This window comes from Astatotilapia calliptera, chromosome 10 (genome assembly GCF_900246225.1).
Source record: "Astatotilapia calliptera chromosome 10, fAstCal1.2, whole genome shotgun sequence".
Taxonomy (NCBI): domain Eukaryota; kingdom Metazoa; phylum Chordata; class Actinopteri; order Cichliformes; family Cichlidae; genus Astatotilapia; species Astatotilapia calliptera.
In genome coordinates, this window is record NC_039311.1 from 15,922,223 (window position 1) to 15,939,620 (window position 17,398).

The 17,398-nt window shown below is 41.1% G+C and overlaps 3 protein-coding genes across 8 annotated transcripts; 1 reads left to right on the forward strand and 2 right to left on the reverse strand.

Moving 5' to 3' along the window:
• Nucleotides 1–324: 324 nt before the first annotated feature.
• fgl1b (fibrinogen like 1B) lies at nucleotides 325–3,817 on the reverse strand. Of its 2 annotated transcripts, none has more exons than XM_026181723.1 (10): nucleotides 3,329–3,817; nucleotides 3,130–3,216; nucleotides 2,674–2,947; nucleotides 2,337–2,496; nucleotides 2,108–2,205; nucleotides 1,871–1,959; nucleotides 1,659–1,784; nucleotides 1,469–1,533; nucleotides 704–1,322; nucleotides 325–579 (listed from the first exon to the last, which is right to left on the reverse strand). In XM_026181723.1, the coding sequence occupies exons 1-9, from the start codon at nucleotides 3,332–3,334 to the stop codon at nucleotides 1,142–1,144; spliced, it is 1,086 nt and encodes a 361-aa protein (XP_026037508.1). In that variant the 5' UTR covers nucleotides 3,335–3,817; the 3' UTR covers nucleotides 325–579; nucleotides 704–1,141. The 2 variants fall into 2 exon arrangements, with proteins under 2 accessions (XP_026037508.1, XP_026037507.1); XM_026181722.1 differs by having other exon boundaries at nucleotides 686–1,322.
• tpte (transmembrane phosphatase with tensin homology) lies at nucleotides 388–10,551 on the forward strand. Of its 5 annotated transcripts, none has more exons than XM_026181720.1 (20): nucleotides 502–569; nucleotides 4,476–4,527; nucleotides 4,942–5,032; nucleotides 5,124–5,204; nucleotides 5,284–5,331; nucleotides 5,433–5,594; nucleotides 6,122–6,241; nucleotides 6,822–6,921; nucleotides 7,013–7,076; nucleotides 7,177–7,241; nucleotides 7,382–7,442; nucleotides 7,528–7,609; nucleotides 7,813–7,901; nucleotides 7,999–8,060; nucleotides 8,156–8,236; nucleotides 8,996–9,101; nucleotides 9,200–9,297; nucleotides 9,379–9,474; nucleotides 9,560–9,630; nucleotides 9,726–10,551. In XM_026181720.1, exons 3-20 carry the CDS (start codon nucleotides 4,986–4,988, stop codon nucleotides 9,829–9,831), a joined length of 1,539 nt encoding a protein of 512 aa, XP_026037505.1. In that variant the 5' UTR covers nucleotides 502–569; nucleotides 4,476–4,527; nucleotides 4,942–4,985; the 3' UTR covers nucleotides 9,832–10,551. The 5 variants fall into 5 exon arrangements, with proteins under 5 accessions (XP_026037504.1, XP_026037505.1, XP_026037503.1 ...); XM_026181721.1 differs by lacking the exon at nucleotides 502–569 and adding an exon at nucleotides 3,954–4,017; XM_026181719.1 differs by lacking the exon at nucleotides 4,476–4,527 and having other exon boundaries at nucleotides 388–569.
• A 64-nt stretch (nucleotides 10,552–10,615) lies between these two features.
• On the reverse strand, nucleotides 10,616–16,983 carry smpd1 (sphingomyelin phosphodiesterase 1). Its single transcript, XM_026181716.1, has 9 exons — nucleotides 16,803–16,983; nucleotides 16,311–16,572; nucleotides 14,886–15,206; nucleotides 14,304–14,584; nucleotides 13,877–14,050; nucleotides 12,907–13,078; nucleotides 12,708–12,784; nucleotides 12,196–12,341; nucleotides 10,616–12,114 (listed from the first exon to the last, which is right to left on the reverse strand). The coding sequence occupies exons 2-9, from the start codon at nucleotides 16,527–16,529 to the stop codon at nucleotides 11,696–11,698; spliced, it is 1,809 nt and encodes a 602-aa protein (XP_026037501.1). The 5' UTR covers nucleotides 16,530–16,572; nucleotides 16,803–16,983; the 3' UTR covers nucleotides 10,616–11,695.
• Between the last annotated feature and the right edge of the window lie 415 nt (nucleotides 16,984–17,398).

The following is a 17,398-nucleotide window of genomic DNA, read 5'->3' on the forward strand; positions in this document are numbered from 1 at the left end:
TTTTATTTAATTCACTGTATGCCATTGCTGAGATTTTTAACACACTTTGGAAATACATTTCTCCTCTGTACTTCAACAGCTGGTACAATAAACCTGTCACATTTTCTAAATGCACTCTTAAAATCAATACCTAGGCCCAGATAATGCTCTAGTTTTATTTCCACATAACTGTATGTGTTTCTTTTATAGTGCTGCCAAGTCTTCTGCAATTACAGTACTCTACAATACTGAAACCGCACCAGCTACACTGCTTCTGTCACAATGGCCACGGGCCGATAGCTAAATTGGACTCGATTGCAGATAACCACAAACAGAGACGGCTCAAACGTTTTGCAGTGTTTATTATTTAGTCAACCAGTGAATTCGTGACAAGGAGTTGCTAACGAAGTAGCCGTGGGTCGGGGGTGAACGGGGATTTAGCAGGTTGAGACGGGAACGGAGCGGTTGCGTTGGTGATCGGCGTGAATCTCGCTTTCAGGGAGAGGCGGTGGTAGTCCAGGGGAGTAGTGGAACGGCTGGCAGACCTGAGTTCCGCTGTGTCCAAGGTGGTGAGCGAGGCTGGAGGGCAGGTAAGGCGAGCTGGGGTTGAGGGCGATGACAACGAAGGTCCAGGAAATGCACATGAAACCAAGGTTAACAATGAAAAAGTGGCAAGAGCGTGAAAAGCCGTAGAGTCAATACCAACGTGAGGTCTTTGACGCACTGGCGGTGAAGGAGAGTCTGAGGGGACCTTAAATCCTCAACCTGATTGCCCCGAATCAGTCTCAGGTGTGCAGGACTGCAGCAGGGAGATGGCTCCGCCCAGGGGTGGAGACCAAGGAACTCAGGTGCCTGATAGCACTTTCCAGTCGAGTCTCCAGATCCTGACAGCTTCACTGTTTAATGTGAGATCTAAGCAGTGTCAAATATGTAATGAAAATTACACAGTTGTATCCATTGTAACTATGCTTGAGGACAATCAAATGAACATCAGAGAGGTGTTATGGATGAAATGCTGTTTATTTTAGTGTTTGGTTAATAGACACTTTACAGAAAGAAATGCATACAATACGGTATTACTGATATTTGATAGAAAAATAGCAAAGGGAGAAATTAAAATATGGCAAAGAATGTTTGTTTTTGTTTTTTAGCGTTTAGGTTTTTAAATTTCGCCCGCTCCACTGCCCACGGCGTCTAGGAAAACCAGAGGCCGCACCTTCATGGTGGTGTGTCTAAGTGAATACCAAAGGCCTTTCCAGGTCCCCCAAACAATACCGTCATCATACTCGGCTTTGTACTTCCCTCTGCGATAGAATTTTCCATTTAAGTTGGCTGCATGACATCTGTAGATCAGAAGTTAAGGGCACAATGTCAAAGGTAAATTTTCCAAATTACAAAACCCGGTGAAGGGACAGAAACTTCATACCGTAATCACATTTGAAGTGATGCAGACTCATCATGAAACAGAAAGGGTGGGTGACAGCCTCACCTGTTGTACCACCAACCTGCTTTATTCTCCTGGGCACAGCTTCCCTGGAGGTACCGGTCGTTATCCTGTCAACCACCGGCATCAGTGTTTTCACATTCATCATTTGCACATGAGTAGTCTATTAGACGTGCTGTGAAACATCAACTTGCCATCTTGGAGTGGTAATGGTTTTGACAGATGTGCGACTAACCTGATCCCTGGTGCTGAAATGCATGCCACTGAGGCAAGAAGACCACTGCTCCACCACACCCCTGCTTCCACTGAGAGCATCTCCCGCTGACCCACTGTACTGCCCATACTGAAGACGATATTTATCCTGGAATGAGCATTAGAACAATGTTTCCTGGGAGGATCGTTATACTTATGATTCTAAGGAAAAGCTACACAAAGTGTTTTTCTCACAGCCTCATCGGTGATCCTGAAGTTGTCATAAAACGCATAGCTTCTCTGTCCATCCCAATCCATAAGATCGATCTTCACAAGGTTCTTACCTTTAGCACAAAAAAGACACAAAGTAAAGTTGGTAAAGGAGAAGCTAATAAGACAGGAAATAGAACTTTTTAAAATGCAACATATGAATGAAAAAACACATACTGGGTGTCTAATGTGAAGCATTAGTGCATAACGTGACCTGCTGACCTTCTGAGAGCAGAGAGTAAATATGTTCATTGCCCAACCAAAACTCGTCATTCCACAGTTTGAAGTCGCCAAAGCCATCTCTGTAGTCCACCCAGTCTCTGAAATGAGAAGTAGGCTGGCAGTTGACTTCAAACAGAAAACCCCACAAGCTTTATCAGCATCATACTAGATAGACAGGCTGTGGGATCTTCCACCCACATGCTGTGGGCTACTTCTTCTGCACAATTACCTGTGAAAGTCAACTCTTCCATGCCGGCGTTTTTGAAACACTGTCCACCCTCCTCCATCATCCATGTCACAGTAAACTAAAAAGGGCTCCTGATGTAATTTGGGTCTTATGCGGTAGAAACCGCTTGATGGTCTCTGTCTGTCGAACAGTTCAGAACAGTCTAGAAGAAAGACTAAATGCTTCAGAGATTGCTGATTATTGTTCTTACATTGACATTTTGACTTTGTGTTGCATGTCAAGTAAAAATAGCTGTGCATGTGCAAAACTCAGTGAACTAGAAATAGAAAAATGCGTCATGCACTGTAGATTTGCACCAAACATAGTGCGCTTTTCTTACCTTTATCATATACAATTAAATTGCCTGTCGGTGGAAGTGGTTTAGTCAGCGTCATATCCAGTCCATCTAGTGCTGCGCTCTTGTTGTGGTTTAAACCAGAATCGGGGTCTGAATCAGCCTGAGGTTTGCTGTTAGACGCAGCAGGCTGAAACGGACGGAAGTATTTGTGCGTCTGCAAGTGCTCAACCTGCCATTTTCTGATCAAAAGACTATTTTCAAGTTTCCTTATGCTGCGCTTGAGAACAGCAAACTCAGGCCCGCACGAGTCTGTTGCCTTAAAATAAGGAAGGAAAAAAATACCTCTGTTTTTATTCTGATAACACACAGAGGAAGCAAGTAATGCATCACAGTTTTTTTCTACACATCTAGAAAAAACACAATTTAAGGCAAACATTTTCAGTTTTCACAGTCAATACAAAAATAAATGAAAATATTTGTTACAGAGTAGATACATACAGACGGCTGTGAAGAGGAGACCAAGACTGGGCACAGCAGAGTCAAGAACAGCAACACTGGCATGACTTTTAGGAAAAACCACGTTTTCTAAAATAAACAAGACAATTTAGATTAAAACTTTAAGAAAAATCAAAAAGTTATCCAAAACTTTAAATGCTTTTTTTAAACACCTGAAGAATCTCGAAGCCACAAGCCTTACCTTCATTTCACAAAGCTTCCCTTGTTTTCTTCAGGTTCAGTGTTCTCTTCCCCTAAAATTTGTCAGCATTATTTATAGGCTGGGCGTCTGCATGTTTCACATTAGAGGATTCGGACTAGAACGGTCTCGTCAAACACTGAACTCAGGTCAGTTTTGTGCTTGCTCCTTCATAAACCATCGCATTGTCTTGAAAGTAGAGCTGATCTCAGAGCTGCAAATAGCTTCACTGACCGAAAATGTTGAAAGAGCTCCATTCTTTACATACCAGAAGCGCTGCTTGTGGGGTTTGCCTTTTAAATATAACACAGTGATCTATTGGGGGGAGACAATTATTCCTAAAAAAAAATTACATTCTTTTTATATAAATGTCCTACTTCAAACACTAATTCGAGCAATAAAGTAATGCAATATATGATTTCTTAGTAATTTCATGAACAGCAGAGCATCCGGGTGAACATTACCCAGGACACTAAAGTTATAATATTTATTATAATTTAATATGCAATGGTATAAAACACGGGAAAGGTGCAAACTGTAGTGTAGGAAGTCAGCGTGTGGGAAGACGATAAATGACCCTCTGCATGTGAAGTAAACACGCAGAGGGTTGTTGTAATAAAAGATGATGCAAGGAAAATGGGTCAGATGGAGGCAGACATGCGCTGTGGCGACCCCTAAAGGGAGCAGTTGAGGTATTTTGTGTTTTCTATGTATTTATTTCATTTTTTTTTTTTTTACTTTTTACTTTTCTGAATATCATACCCAAATTTCATGAATTCATGACAAAAAACAAACAAACAAGTGACGCAAAAGGCAGGAATGTACTATTTCGTTATTTTGGCCAGTCTATTAGAACCAGATGTTCCAAATTAGGCAGCCCGTTGGGCTAGTTTAGTAACTATCGGCGGTTTAAATACGTCTGTGCAGAAGGGTTACCGTCAGACTCTGTTTTTGAGTCAAAGTAAGCTGAGGAGGAAATATGAATAAAGAGGGGGGGGGGGGGCATTTTTTCCTCCTGTTTTTTCTTTTTTTTTTCTACTGAGCTCCAGGAAGTTCGAAACCGCTACGTTTGCAAAAACGATGAGGAATAGTGGATGGATAGAAAAAAATCCACCCGGTTAACCTTTGAACCGTCTTCCTTTGTCCCCAGGAGAAGTCACAAGACGAAGTCTCGTATAATTTGACGAATGACAGTCCCGACGGTAAGCAGGCGGTGGGAGTTTAGTTTAGTTGGGCTTTTTGAGGGTCTGATTTGTTGTGAACGCTGCAAGGAAAGCAACAGGACAGTGAATGGTGATCACACAGACTGTGGACCGGGCGGTGAAATTTTGTTAAAATTTACCCAGAGGTAAACGGAATGAGCGATTCCTTTCTTGAGCAGTTTCTTTGTACGTGCTGCAGCTGAATGTAGTGGTTTAGGGACGCGCTGTGGACTCCTGCATCCTGCAGGTAGCACCGGGATTTGCGTGAGAGACTGGTTTGAAGAAAAGCAGCGTTTTAGGACGATGACACAAAGTTTATGCACTCTTGTCTCATTTGTTTCCACATTGTAACCACGTAGCATCGCGCCGAAATGGGTGCACTCAATCTTATCACGCTTTTGTCTCCAAATGCAGAAACTCCACGTTCAGGACAAAAAGAGAAAGGAAACAGAAGCATCATGTCCTCTGTGTACTTTAGCCCAGGGTTAGACTCAAGTGTAAATGGGTGAGGTTTTTATTTATTTATCTCTCTCTATATATCAAACAAATACATATATTTGTGTGTCTTTGTCCGTAATCTCTATCTGTCTTCTCAGAAACATGACAAAGATGGAGAACGCTAAAGTAGAGATTGATGATGGAAAGGAGGAGAGTGCACTACCAGACACGCTGTACTAGTAAGTTTACAGAGATCCAATTTGCACAACCCTTCAGCTCTACATACAGGCACATATAACCCTGTCCCCTGTTTTGCAGCAATCTTCGGAAAAGGATAGCCCCGTTTGTCATGTCCTTTGGCTTTCGGTGAGTGTGTTTTTTGCAAATTGGAAAAGGGTACACCCCTACCTGGTTGTCTTTTTAATTAAGTGGATGTTTTATCATCATTTGCATGTCTTTCTTTCCAGTTTATTTGGAGTAACACTGATCATAGTGGACTTTGTGCTGGTGATTGTGGATCTCTCGCTGCCAGCCAAGAGTAGAGATGCTGGAAATGCGTTAGAGGCTGTGTCCCTCACCATCTCTTTCTTCTTCCTTGCCGATGTCCTCCTGCGTGTCTATGTGGAGGGGTGAGTGAGAAATGCTTGTGGGAGTCTAGTCGTTGTTTTCTGCACCTCTGTAACCATCAACACCCGTTTGTGAGTAAGAAGTCATGCGCATGAGCCAGCCTTCCAGGAAGAATAGCCTCTGTTCTGAGGAAGCCAGTGGATTGTCTAACAAATCAGACAAAACTTACTTTTGCAAAAGTAATTTTTTGCTGACACTGCGCTAGAAGAAGTGTTCACATCGATGCAGTGGATCGCGATCGCAACTGTTTCCGTGCTAATGTGAGAAAGAGAAATGTTTAAAGCAGTGATTCCCACCGGAGTTTTGAATCAGCTGAAACCAAGTCTGATTTGTCATTAAACAGGAAGTTGTGAAAAGGAAGTCAGACAGGAAATGTTTTGGGTTAGGGATTAGGAAATGTAATGGCACAGTCATCAGAGTGTCAGAGAAATCACTGAATATGTCCATTGCATGATCTGTGCGGAGTCTTTCTCCAGCTGTATACTAATTGTCTTGTGTCATGTTTCCACTTATCTTGGCCTCCTTTTAGTTTCAAAGTGTACTTCAGCTCCAAGCTGAACATCATAGACGCCTGCGTGGTGATTGTCACACTGGTGGTCACCATGGTCTACACCTTCTCTGACCTGTCAGGTCCCAGCCTCATCCCCAGGTACATGTTTGCTCATTGCATTCCCATCACAACAGGCATACAGTCGGAAGGAACAATTAAATAATTAAGTATGATCAGTAAATAAACATTTTGTTGGATAAGAAAAATGCAAAAGGGGCCACTTTAATGAGCATATCATAGTATAACACATTTAATATTTGAATTAAAAAAAATCTTGTATTTCTTTTCCATATGGGAATTTACACCAATAGCCCACCTACTTGTTTTCTCTTATGATTCCTGACTGACCTCATAGATCTGTGTACAAACTACTCCAAAAAGAAAGCAATAGAGCAATGTTTTCAGTAAATTTGCAATTAGCCATATTGTACTTTAAAAACAAAAGCAAAAAAATGTTGAAGTTATTTTTGTTTTCTTATTTGGTGGTGAAAATCTGAGAATGAATGACTGACTTGGCTGATTGTCTAATGACTGTTTAGCTTAACCATATGGTTTTAAGCTACATGCAGTAGTTGCATAGAGTATCGTAAACCATATTACAGATTTTATAATCTCCTTTTGAATGCACTGGACTTCGAACACCTGGAATAATGATTCACTTTTGCAATTTTCCTTTCAGGGTTGTGACATTTCTCCGCTTCTTGAGAATAATAATCCTCGTGAGGGTTTTCAGACTGGCTGCTCAGAAGAAAGAGCTGGAGAAAGTCACCAGGAGGATGGTAAGGTCGTCATTCTAGACGCAAACTGGACAGTTACAAGTGTTAGGGTTGGCATCAAGAAAGAACACTGGAAAAATTGCTTATTTTTCAGATTTCTGAAAACAAGCGGCGTTATCAGAAGGATGGATTTGACCTCGATCTTACCTATGTCACAGGCAGGTGTTTGAAGTTAAACAATTATGCATGTCAGGAAAATACATTTTGAGATTTAAAAAAAAGAAAAACAATGATTTTGCATCTTTACCCGCTCTGTAGACCGCGTCATCGCCATGTCTTTCCCCTCCTCTGGGAAGCAAGCCTTCTATAGGAATCCAATCAGGGTAAGTGAGTGGCCTTGGATGCGAACCATGCACCACCTGCTTCATTTTACAAACATAATAATAACATAGACAAAGATCAAGATGATCCCAATCACAGTTACCATTGGCTTTTAACTGACTTCTCTTCTCTCTTTGTGCAGGAAGTGGCAAGGTTTCTAGACACTAAACATGAAGGCCATTATAAAGTTTACAATCTTTGCAGTAAGTGTGCACCACCTTTCCTCACATGCACTGTATGCCCTTTTGTTGAGGATTACAAAACAGCGTAGTTTCTTTTTGCTTCCAGGTGAGAAAGGCTACGACCCCCAGTTCTTCCACTACAGGGTTGAACGGGTGTTTATTGATGACCACAATGTCCCCTCCTTGGAGTGAGCACGGTTTCTGTTTCATATGTGGCCTTTTCTTTAATCTGGATCTTTTTCTTGTAGTAAACCTATACCAATGTTGAGACTTCAAGCATTTCTATAAATGACTCGGATCCAGGAAAAAGATGCATCACAACTGCATCAATTCCAGTGCCAATTAGTATTTTCACACCTTATTTCTTTGTTCTTGTACTGGATTGTTTCAGGGACATGCTCAAATACACAGCGAGCGTGAGAGAGTGGATGTCTGCTGATCCCCAAAACATCATTGCGATCCACTGCAAAGGAGGGAAAGGTAACATTAGTGAGCTCTCCTTGACTCATTATCATTGGCTCACTTATTTGAAAATATGCGTCTTTTTAAATGTGAATTCTACTGCTCCCTTTCCCAGGACGCACCGGTACTATGGTGTGCACCTGGCTTATCGACAGTGACCAGTTTGAGAGTGCACAGGTACATCTCTCTTACTTACTTGTGAAACTAGGGTAAATAGATAAGTGCTTTAAAACAAAGCTATATCCTTACATCTGTTTCTTTTCGCACTGAAGGACAGTCTGGAGTATTTTGGCGAGCGGAGGACGGACAAAAGTCAGAGCTCCAAGTTTCAGGGGGTGGAGACTCCCTCTCAGGTAACAACAAGTCATCAAAAACTCTTTGTAGTGAAGACCTCTAATCATTATGATGAGCAGCTCCATGTGGCAGAAACACAAAAGCATGGCAGCAATACAACGGCCTTCTTCACATGTGAGGCAACTGTTTTGTTTTGTTTTTTTTTACAAAATTTGTAACATCGCCACAGAAAGTTGCCAGGTTTTGGCCAAACCTTTTCTAGGAAAGTATTTGGAAACAGCCAATGGTTCTGTCTTACAAATCATTTGTGGGAGATTTTGGGCGTACCTGTGAGACATCGCTCTTCACAACCATCATCAAAACAAATAGTAAAGGAATGTCTTTTGGAATAAGTATATTAGAGTTTTAGGCACTGGTGAAATCAATTCCAAGAAGCATAAAAGGGATTCTGGAGTCTCAACATCTTCTTAAGCCTGTTGGAATACACGTACAAAAACTAAATGCTTGCTTTTTTTAATGGTAAATGGACTGATTCTTATTCTTTTCTACTTTCCCAGAGTACTCAAAGCGCTCTATAGAACATGCCAAATTCACATATTCACTATCTTCTATGCTTTCTAACCACCATTCACACACATTCATACTCCGATGGATGCATCACATAGCTACTTGGGGTTAATATCTTGCCCAAGGATATTTGGTATGCAGACTAGGCAGAGCCAGGGATCAAACCACCAACCTTCCAATTAGTAGATGGCTTGCTCTACCTCCTACAGCCACAATATGTTAAAAGGTTTTGTTGTTTTTGTGTCCTGCAGAGCCGGTACGTAGGGTACTATGAAATCATGAAGAATAAGTTCAACAGACAATTGCCTCCACCGAAAAGCCTCAGGATTAAAAGCATCCGTATCCACTCCATAGCAGGTAAACTAGAAAACCTGAATCATGTTCGTTTATAGCTGCACCACCAACAGTGGCACATATGAGCTTTTTTTTTTTTTTCTCCCTCTACCCCTGCTCAGGCGTTGGTAAAGGTAATGGTAGCGATTTCAAGGTCAAGATAATTGTGAGAAAAGAGCTGGTGTTTGAGTGTGTGTGTGCCAAGCAGGAGAACTGCACGGTAAGTCTGTCACACACTCACAAATTCACACAACAGGATTGAAGAGTTTTAGCGTTTTAACCCGTTTATGCGTTTTGTTAGGTATTTCCTGATGTGGGTAATAACGCAGCAGTCATCAGCCTGCAGAATGGACCTGTGGTTGAAGGAGATGTGAAGGTCATGTTTGAATCGAGTGCAGTGAGTGCTTACTTTTTCACCTTTCACCTATATTAAAGGAAAGCTTGTGAATTAGATTCATGTGATCTGTTCTCATCACCCTTAGGGTCTCCCGAAAGGATATGAAGATGTTCCATTCTACTTCTGGTTCAATACATCCTTCATAGAAGATAACAAGTGTGTTTCTTTTTCTATTTCAGCAGATCAGAGACCGTTTTTTTGTATTCTTTTGACTGTATTATCATGACTTACACTCTTTAAACTGTCCTCAGGTTGTTTTTACCCAGGGAAGAGCTGGACAACCCACACAAACCAAAGACCTGGGACCTGTACAAGGAAGACTTTGGTGTCACTATGTTCTTCTTAGAATCTGAATAAAAGAAAGATCGAAAGATGGGAAAACCTGTTCTAGCTTTAATGATGCATAATGAACAGAAATATGCAAATTGAACACTAATTTAAAAAATGCAGTTTTGGTGTTTAAAATTGACCAGAGGAATACCGCACATTTACATGTTTAAATGTTGTGATCTTAAGTGCTTACAATTCTCCACTTTACAAATAATGTAGACTAAAATTCTACTCTCAGCTTTTGCCACTTAAATTTGTGAGACATGGAGAATTACCAATACACAAAGAATAATGTCCACATTTAAATTAATCTGTATGTGCAGGTACTTTTGTATGTAGTAAAATGATCAACATTTAGCATTCATGAAATTATAAAGCTATATGTGGCTTTTCTTTTCATAGCTCAGTGCTTTATTTGTGAACTATTTCCCAATGCTGTTACCTATTCAGCCCCACTTGAGGATTTATTGAAACCTAAAGTAGCCTAGGTATTGGTTAGGGTTAGAGTTGTCTTTGGTGGAAATGTGGAAAAGGGAGAGAGGAAGCTAAGACATTGCTAACGAGAGCTCAGAAAAGATGTTAGTCTCACAATGATTTAGAATTTGAGCTTTCAAAGCAGCAGCTATTGTAGAAACTGTATTGATTTTGATGAATTAAGGGTCACTTCAATGCAAATAATGATTTGATGGCAGTTTTTGTATCAAATTTCTGAAGAACAAAAAACTGTAATAAAGTGTTGGAGCTGTGCATGTGTTTGATTAATTAAAAATAATCATTTTAATTTAAACTCAATATTTGCCCCACAAATAGGTAACGAGCAAGCAATTTTATTCACACTCTGTACAATCGCTTAAATTACTGCTTATATTACAAGCACTTTCCTGTTACACCATTAATTCCCCAGATTTGAGGAGCCAAACAAGCATGTCAGATTTATTCACTGCTAAAGAAAGTGGCTAAAAACAAAGTGCAGGCAGAAGTAAACATTAGGAATGTAAAATACTGCTCTTTGGTTGGCTAAAAGATGTTTTTGCCGAGGCAAAAAATGTTGCACATAAGGTGGATTACATAAAGCACAGGCCTAAAATCCAAACAATGGTGCTGACGAAGGACTTAAAAAAAAAAGATATTAAAGTGCCAGAACATTTGAGTCACACTGTGGGACTGAGATTAGCTTCATCGCAGCACAAGAATAAGGTCTGCCAGCAGGTGTCTTTCTGTGTGGAGTTTGCAAGGTTACTGTATATGTGTCGGTTCTTGTGTCAATGTGGGTGTGAATGGCTGCCTGTCTGTGTTAGCCACAGGCTTGCAACCTATAGAGGGTGTGCTCCACCTCTTGCCCCACGACCGCTGGAAAGGCTCCAGCCACTTTGCAACCCCAAATTTATATAAAAAGAAGAAAATTAATGGATGACTAAAATTTCAGAGGGACAGAGGTTTAAAAGATATATCGCAAGAATCGATAAGTTCATGTTTAACAAAAAAAAAGAAAAAAAGAAAAGGCACTGGCTTCAAAAGAACTGCTTAAATCATGAGAACTGAAGAATCCTTGTAATGCCTAACACTGTGTGCGCTTCAGAACAATTTTAACCACCCTTTTCACAACTGACATTAAAGAAAAAAAGTCAACCGTCCCACATTCATCTAAGTGATTTAAAACACATTATTAGTGATGAGGCACAGCAAATACTCAAGTTGGGCTTCTAAGTTCCACATCCATGTGAACATGAATAATAGGTCAAGTGACTTTATGAAACCAAACCTATAAAAACAAAAAAAACAATCATTGTCCATCTGCAACAGAGGATGATTTGTTTTTGGCTCAGTATCATATTTAGTCATATTGCTTTTTCCCCCTCACCCTGCCTTTTCCAGGCTAAACTCCATCAGATCAACAGAGAGTTTTTGTGGCAGCTCTGGCTAAGCTTCCTTTAAAACCATTAAGGTAGTCGCACTGCTTCAGGTCATCATAACGCCCACTTCGCAGGTAGCACAGTATACCGGTCTTGCAGACCTCTTTGCAAGGCTTTGAGACGTGTCCTTTATACCTCAAATACCAGAACTTCTGGAAGACAGGATCATCATTGATAAAGGTCCCAATCAGCCGATTAAAATCGGAGGGGAACAGAGTAGACAGACCATAAGCTTCAGTGGCACGGTACAGTAGTGTCCATTTAGGATCCTTTTGTGGACTATGTGGTGCCCATGGACTGTGGTTTGCCTCTGTAAGGTTCATGATGTAGGTTTCATGGTCGAGTACCAGCCGAGAGCTTCCTTGGTAGTTCCCATCAACATAGTAGACACGGTATCCTGAAAAGATATATTTTTGCTGCGTGTGAGTGTGCTGCTTATGAAATGCTGGAAGATGATTTAACTCAATTATTAACTCACCTGGATTAAGGCCAACAAAGGTAGTGACACTGGGAGCAATAAACACTACCCCCAATGGGTGGGTCATGGTTTCCTCATCATAAAACATCTGGAACTCATCCAGGTGCGTATGGCCAAAAAACTGTCCAGTGATTGTACTTTCATACCTGAAGAAAGGATGCGAGAGTAGTTTACCAAAGAGAAACCAACCAATTCATCTCTGTTCACATGCTTCAGATGCTGAAAAGTGTTTCTAGTAATAAGCCAGCTCTGTATCTCGCTGCTGTAATTCCAAGAATACTGCTTATTGGGATTTAGTTGCATTGATCAGCATTACACACGCACCTTTTCTAAATTCACATTGGGAAACATTTAATGCTCTGCAATTAAACAATAAACCATTGCTTAATGAATACGAGCCCAAATCATTCTCCAAGTGACAAAGAGGTAGCCAGACTGACTTTAGTACTCCAGTTATCTTCTAACAGTTTCTAACAGCTTTATATTAAATCTTCAGTGGCTACTGCAGCTACCTGTTGACAATGTGATAATAGTTCCAGCTCCAGCTGCTAAGACAAAGGCCAGGTGGGATGTGACCAATGATATGTACCTACAATAAAGGAGGAGATATTTTTAAAGAAAAATAAATGTTTTCCTTTGCTTAATAAATGAGATCAGAGGTAATTAAAATAAGAGAATCCCAATGTCACAGTGTTAAATGATCAAACTCACTTTTTCTCCCTTGTCCTCGCTGGCCTGGAGAATGTGTATGAGCCACTGCAGCTGATCCCCGGGATCGGTGGAGTTCACCATCAGCCAAAAGTTTTCTCGTGCACAAAAGTTCATATTGAGAGAAACCAGCCTCAGACCAGGCTGAATCTGCACTGTGTAGAATCCTCCATATCTGTAATTACAACAACAGGACCTCTGAATGACTCAAATTTAAATGAAACTCTAGACATTATCAGGCTCTGGGTCACTTATTGAAGCTCAAAGTGTTGTATACACTCACTGGCCAGCAGAGGCCAGTGAGTGTATACAACAACAGGACTGGGACCGAAGTGGTCTTTTGTAGCCCATTTGTATACCATGGTTGTAACAAATGGTTCTTTAGGTTCTTCTCCGACCTCTGGCATCAACAAGGAATTTTCACCCAAAGAACTGCTGTTCACTGGGCATTTTCTCTTTTTCAGCCCATTCTCTGTAAATCCTAGAAATGGTTGAGTGGGAAAATCCCAACAGATCAGCAGTTTCGGACATAATCACACCAGTCCATCTGACACCACCAACCATACCACATTCAAATTAAATTAAATAACCATGTTCCACATTCTGATGTTCGGTTTGAACTTCAGCAGACTGTCTTCATCATGTCTGCGTGATTAAACACACTGAGTGGCTGTCATGTGATTGCCTAATGAGATAGTTGCATTAATGAGCAGTTAATCAGGTTAGTTGCTGCTATGTGATTGGCTGTTTAGATATCTGCATTAATGAGCAGTTTAACAGCTACACCTAAAAAAGTGGCCAGTAAGTTTATAAGAAACACTTTCCATCACTGGTAACCAGTCAAAGTGAAACTGCATCATAAACACAGTTTCCTCGTGTTCCAGTGTAAATGCTTTGTTACCTACGGGTAGCTTTAACTGCAGTACTGTGGCAAAGGACATTCACATATAATAAAATCATAAAATTCAGTAACCTTAAAGTCTTCAATGCCTGATCTGGCAACCACGGGGCCCATTCCTCTGCCATTTGGTCATATAGCCAGGAAGAGGATCTGTTGCCATGAATATAGGGTGGAGGGAAGCTGTTTACTGGTGTGCTCTCGTGGTTTCCTACAGCAGGGTAAACCATCACATTAGGTCCCAGGTGTCTGAGGACAAAAGTTAAGAGTCAACATGAGATTGGACCAGTTCAAGATAGCACATGACAAACTTATGACTGGACAACCCTATGAATGTTAACATGGTCTGAGTCAGACTACAGTGTGTTTGTAATGAATGTAGCCATAAACCAGCACAACATATATTGTTAGTTTTATAATATTAAAACTACTCTGATCTGCTGTTTTATGAGCTAAAGTAGCACGTATCAAAAAAAGTCAGTTAAACTTAAAGCTAACTTACTTGTGGATGAGTCTGGAGATGACAGTAAGCTCTGACAACTGCTGCTCCCTGGTCTGTGACCACACATTGTGTGCTGGTATGTCTCCAGTCCAGTAAACCCAGTCCCATGGCCCAGCTTTGGCAGCATTTTCCAGAAGGTTCTCCACTGTCCAAAGAGGCAGGTCACACTTTCCATAAGTTCCCCAGTGCCCAGCCTTCCTCCTGCTCAAGTTTGGAGAGCCTGAATTGTTACGACAACACAGAGGTTCCTTGCAGTCTGCAGCACTGCCGACGTCATATTCCTGTCAGGAGGAACAAAGAGTAATATTTTTTTTTAAGGCACGAGTTAAACCAAAACAAGTCAGGTGATCAAAGCCATAACACTTTATGCTGAGTCAAGCCGAAAATATACAGACGCTGTAAATCACTAACTTTAACCTTGTTTTTAACAAACGTATGACCTTAATATAAAAAGGTTTCATATACACACCTACTGACAGACACACTTTGAGGGACTACATATATACACAAAATTAGGACAAGAATAGCCAAGTTTGCCAGGATTTCACTTCAATTTTGGCTCTTTTCGTTTCACACACTCACCCTGTCCCAGTGGACGTCTGTGAGAAACAGTACTCTGCTCTGTGGAGAACCCGGTTTGGGAGGAGAGGGTGGTTTAACGGGGGGCTTAGGAACATTTGGCAAAGTGATGTTCCAAGGTGCATACACATCAAATTTGCCACAGGAAGGGCCCACCAGTATAGCACACGCTTCAGTGGGCCACAGAAATGACTCCTGCAGGGCCCTTATGAAGTCATCCCTGAACAGCTCAATTATATCCCGACAGACTTGCTCATCAGCCAGATGGAGACGGATACACGCCTCACCTACTGCTTGTGCCACTCGCTCTTCATTTGCATCACTCTGGGGGAAGGGGTTAACAGAGAAAAAACAAGCTCTGAGAGGAGGAAATTAAGAAAACGAACCACTGCATTTGAACTTCCTGCAAAGCAGGCCAAGCTAAAATTTGTTTAGAACAATCTGAATTTAAACATGCTCAAAAGAAACATTTCACAGTACGAACATAAGTCACAGAATTTAAGTGCAGCATCTGCACTTAAAAAACAGGAGAATATGCAAACACATGTGGTTGAGGTCAGCAGTTACAGCTAACGATAAACATGTTATTTGTGGTCAATAGAGACCACATGACATAGTCTAAGGACTTTTATGCTAAACACAGAAGAAGCAGAGTGTCATACGACTTGTATCATACACCACGAACATTTTTAAACTTTTTATGCTCTGCAAGTGCAGTAATATTCTCTAACATAATTGGTGATTCACATTTGGAAACATAATGCGAACTGCTCAGATTTATTGTCTTTTTAACCCAATTTGGCTGTACCAGAATTGAATAAACAAATAAATAAAAGCGTAACTGCCACAGCTTAAGAGAAGTCCCTTGTTCAGTTTAGGAAGTTGGACAATGTGCAATAAACAGAACAAACCACAAATCACAAAGAAGAAATAAAAAACAAACAAACAAAAAAACAAAAAACAGTTAAACCAGAAGCATATGTTGATATCAAATCTAGTCTTCAGCCATCCAGTTTAAATGTTTCTACTTCTCAACATTAGAAAACACACTGATGTAAATGGTAAAGGGAATATTGAATATACTAGAAGCACCTCTCACTATTTCATGATGCAGGTTAATATGGAAAACATAATCTTCCTGCACAGCATTTTATGAGGCAGCTGCAGTCTTCCAACATTTGTTGGACTTTGATCAAGATTTTCTACGGACTGTAAAAACGTAAGCTCTAATTATACATGTAGTCAAAATGCAGTCCACAACAACAAGTAATGTATAACTACACTTAAATGCAGTTTTAATACTCCAGTAAACGTCTCCTAAATGTTTTTCACTTTTAAAACAAATGACTTCCTGAGCTGCTCTAAGGACCGGATGGTCTGTTGCACTTGTGCAACTTGTGGTTTAATAGGACATTTTTAACACATTACCAGAAGGGCAACATCAACAATGGTGAAGACAGCTTTGCAGACGTAGCAGGTGACATTTCTCCAGTTGAATCTGACACTTGAGTGGCTCAGCTGCTCCATGAACACCAGGCTGGGGTTTCCGGAAAGCTGCGCTGGATGACAGGAGCCAAACAGCGGCAATATCAAGACCAAAGAGCAGGTTATCAGCCCAAAGGAGGGCGGCTGAGAGGAGAGCCTCATGGTCCAGACAGCAGGTGTCCTCAGAGAGCGTTTGCCTCAGCCTCTGTACAGGACAGCAACACAACAGGCACAACAAGAACAAAACAAGGATGGGTGTCAAGGAAGTAACACTTACTGTCGCGGTGCTTAACTTAACACTTCAGCTTCAGCTTCAGCTTCAGAATAAGTGACTCACAAACAACCGCAAGCAATATTCCTCTGTATGTCAGCTACTAACACAGCAGCAGCGAGAACACACACTTAACAAAGCTAGCTACTCTTCTGATACCATACCTCTGAATATAACAAAGTGCCGCAGTTTTCCCTGAGTGAGAAGCGGGAAGGTCAAGAGCGGCCCAGCTCCCACGTCCACAAAGTGCAACGAAAGGAGCACGGCAGCCTTCTTTCTTTGTGGAAGTCCGACTGTCACCTCAGCCGCTGCTGCTGCTTCCTCTGACTTCTGAAAAAGTCAGCTGACACGTCACGTGAGGCCGGGTTCACTCGTGCGCTCCCCCCCCCCTCCTGTTTTCTGATTGGCCCACAGTCTGCAGCTGTCAAATGAAGTCAATTAAAGATTATCAAAGCTGAGGTCACGCGCTGACCGTTTATATTTTTACCTCCCCTTTGACCAAATTCTTCCTTAATTACACAGTGACTGAAGTCCAGAAATAGCTGCCTAAGCAAACTTTTATAAATTTGGGACTATAAATTCAATGTGCTGATCGTCAGTATATTCTGCTTTATGTCCGCTATCTTAAAATAAAACCAGTAAAGTCTTAATTTTGGTCAAAACAGTTGTAAGTTGCTTATTTCCTTTGTGTGTGCATGCGTTACTGATTCATAATTTATTATTTTATAAGTGTAACGCTATCACCAGTACCAGCGGGTCT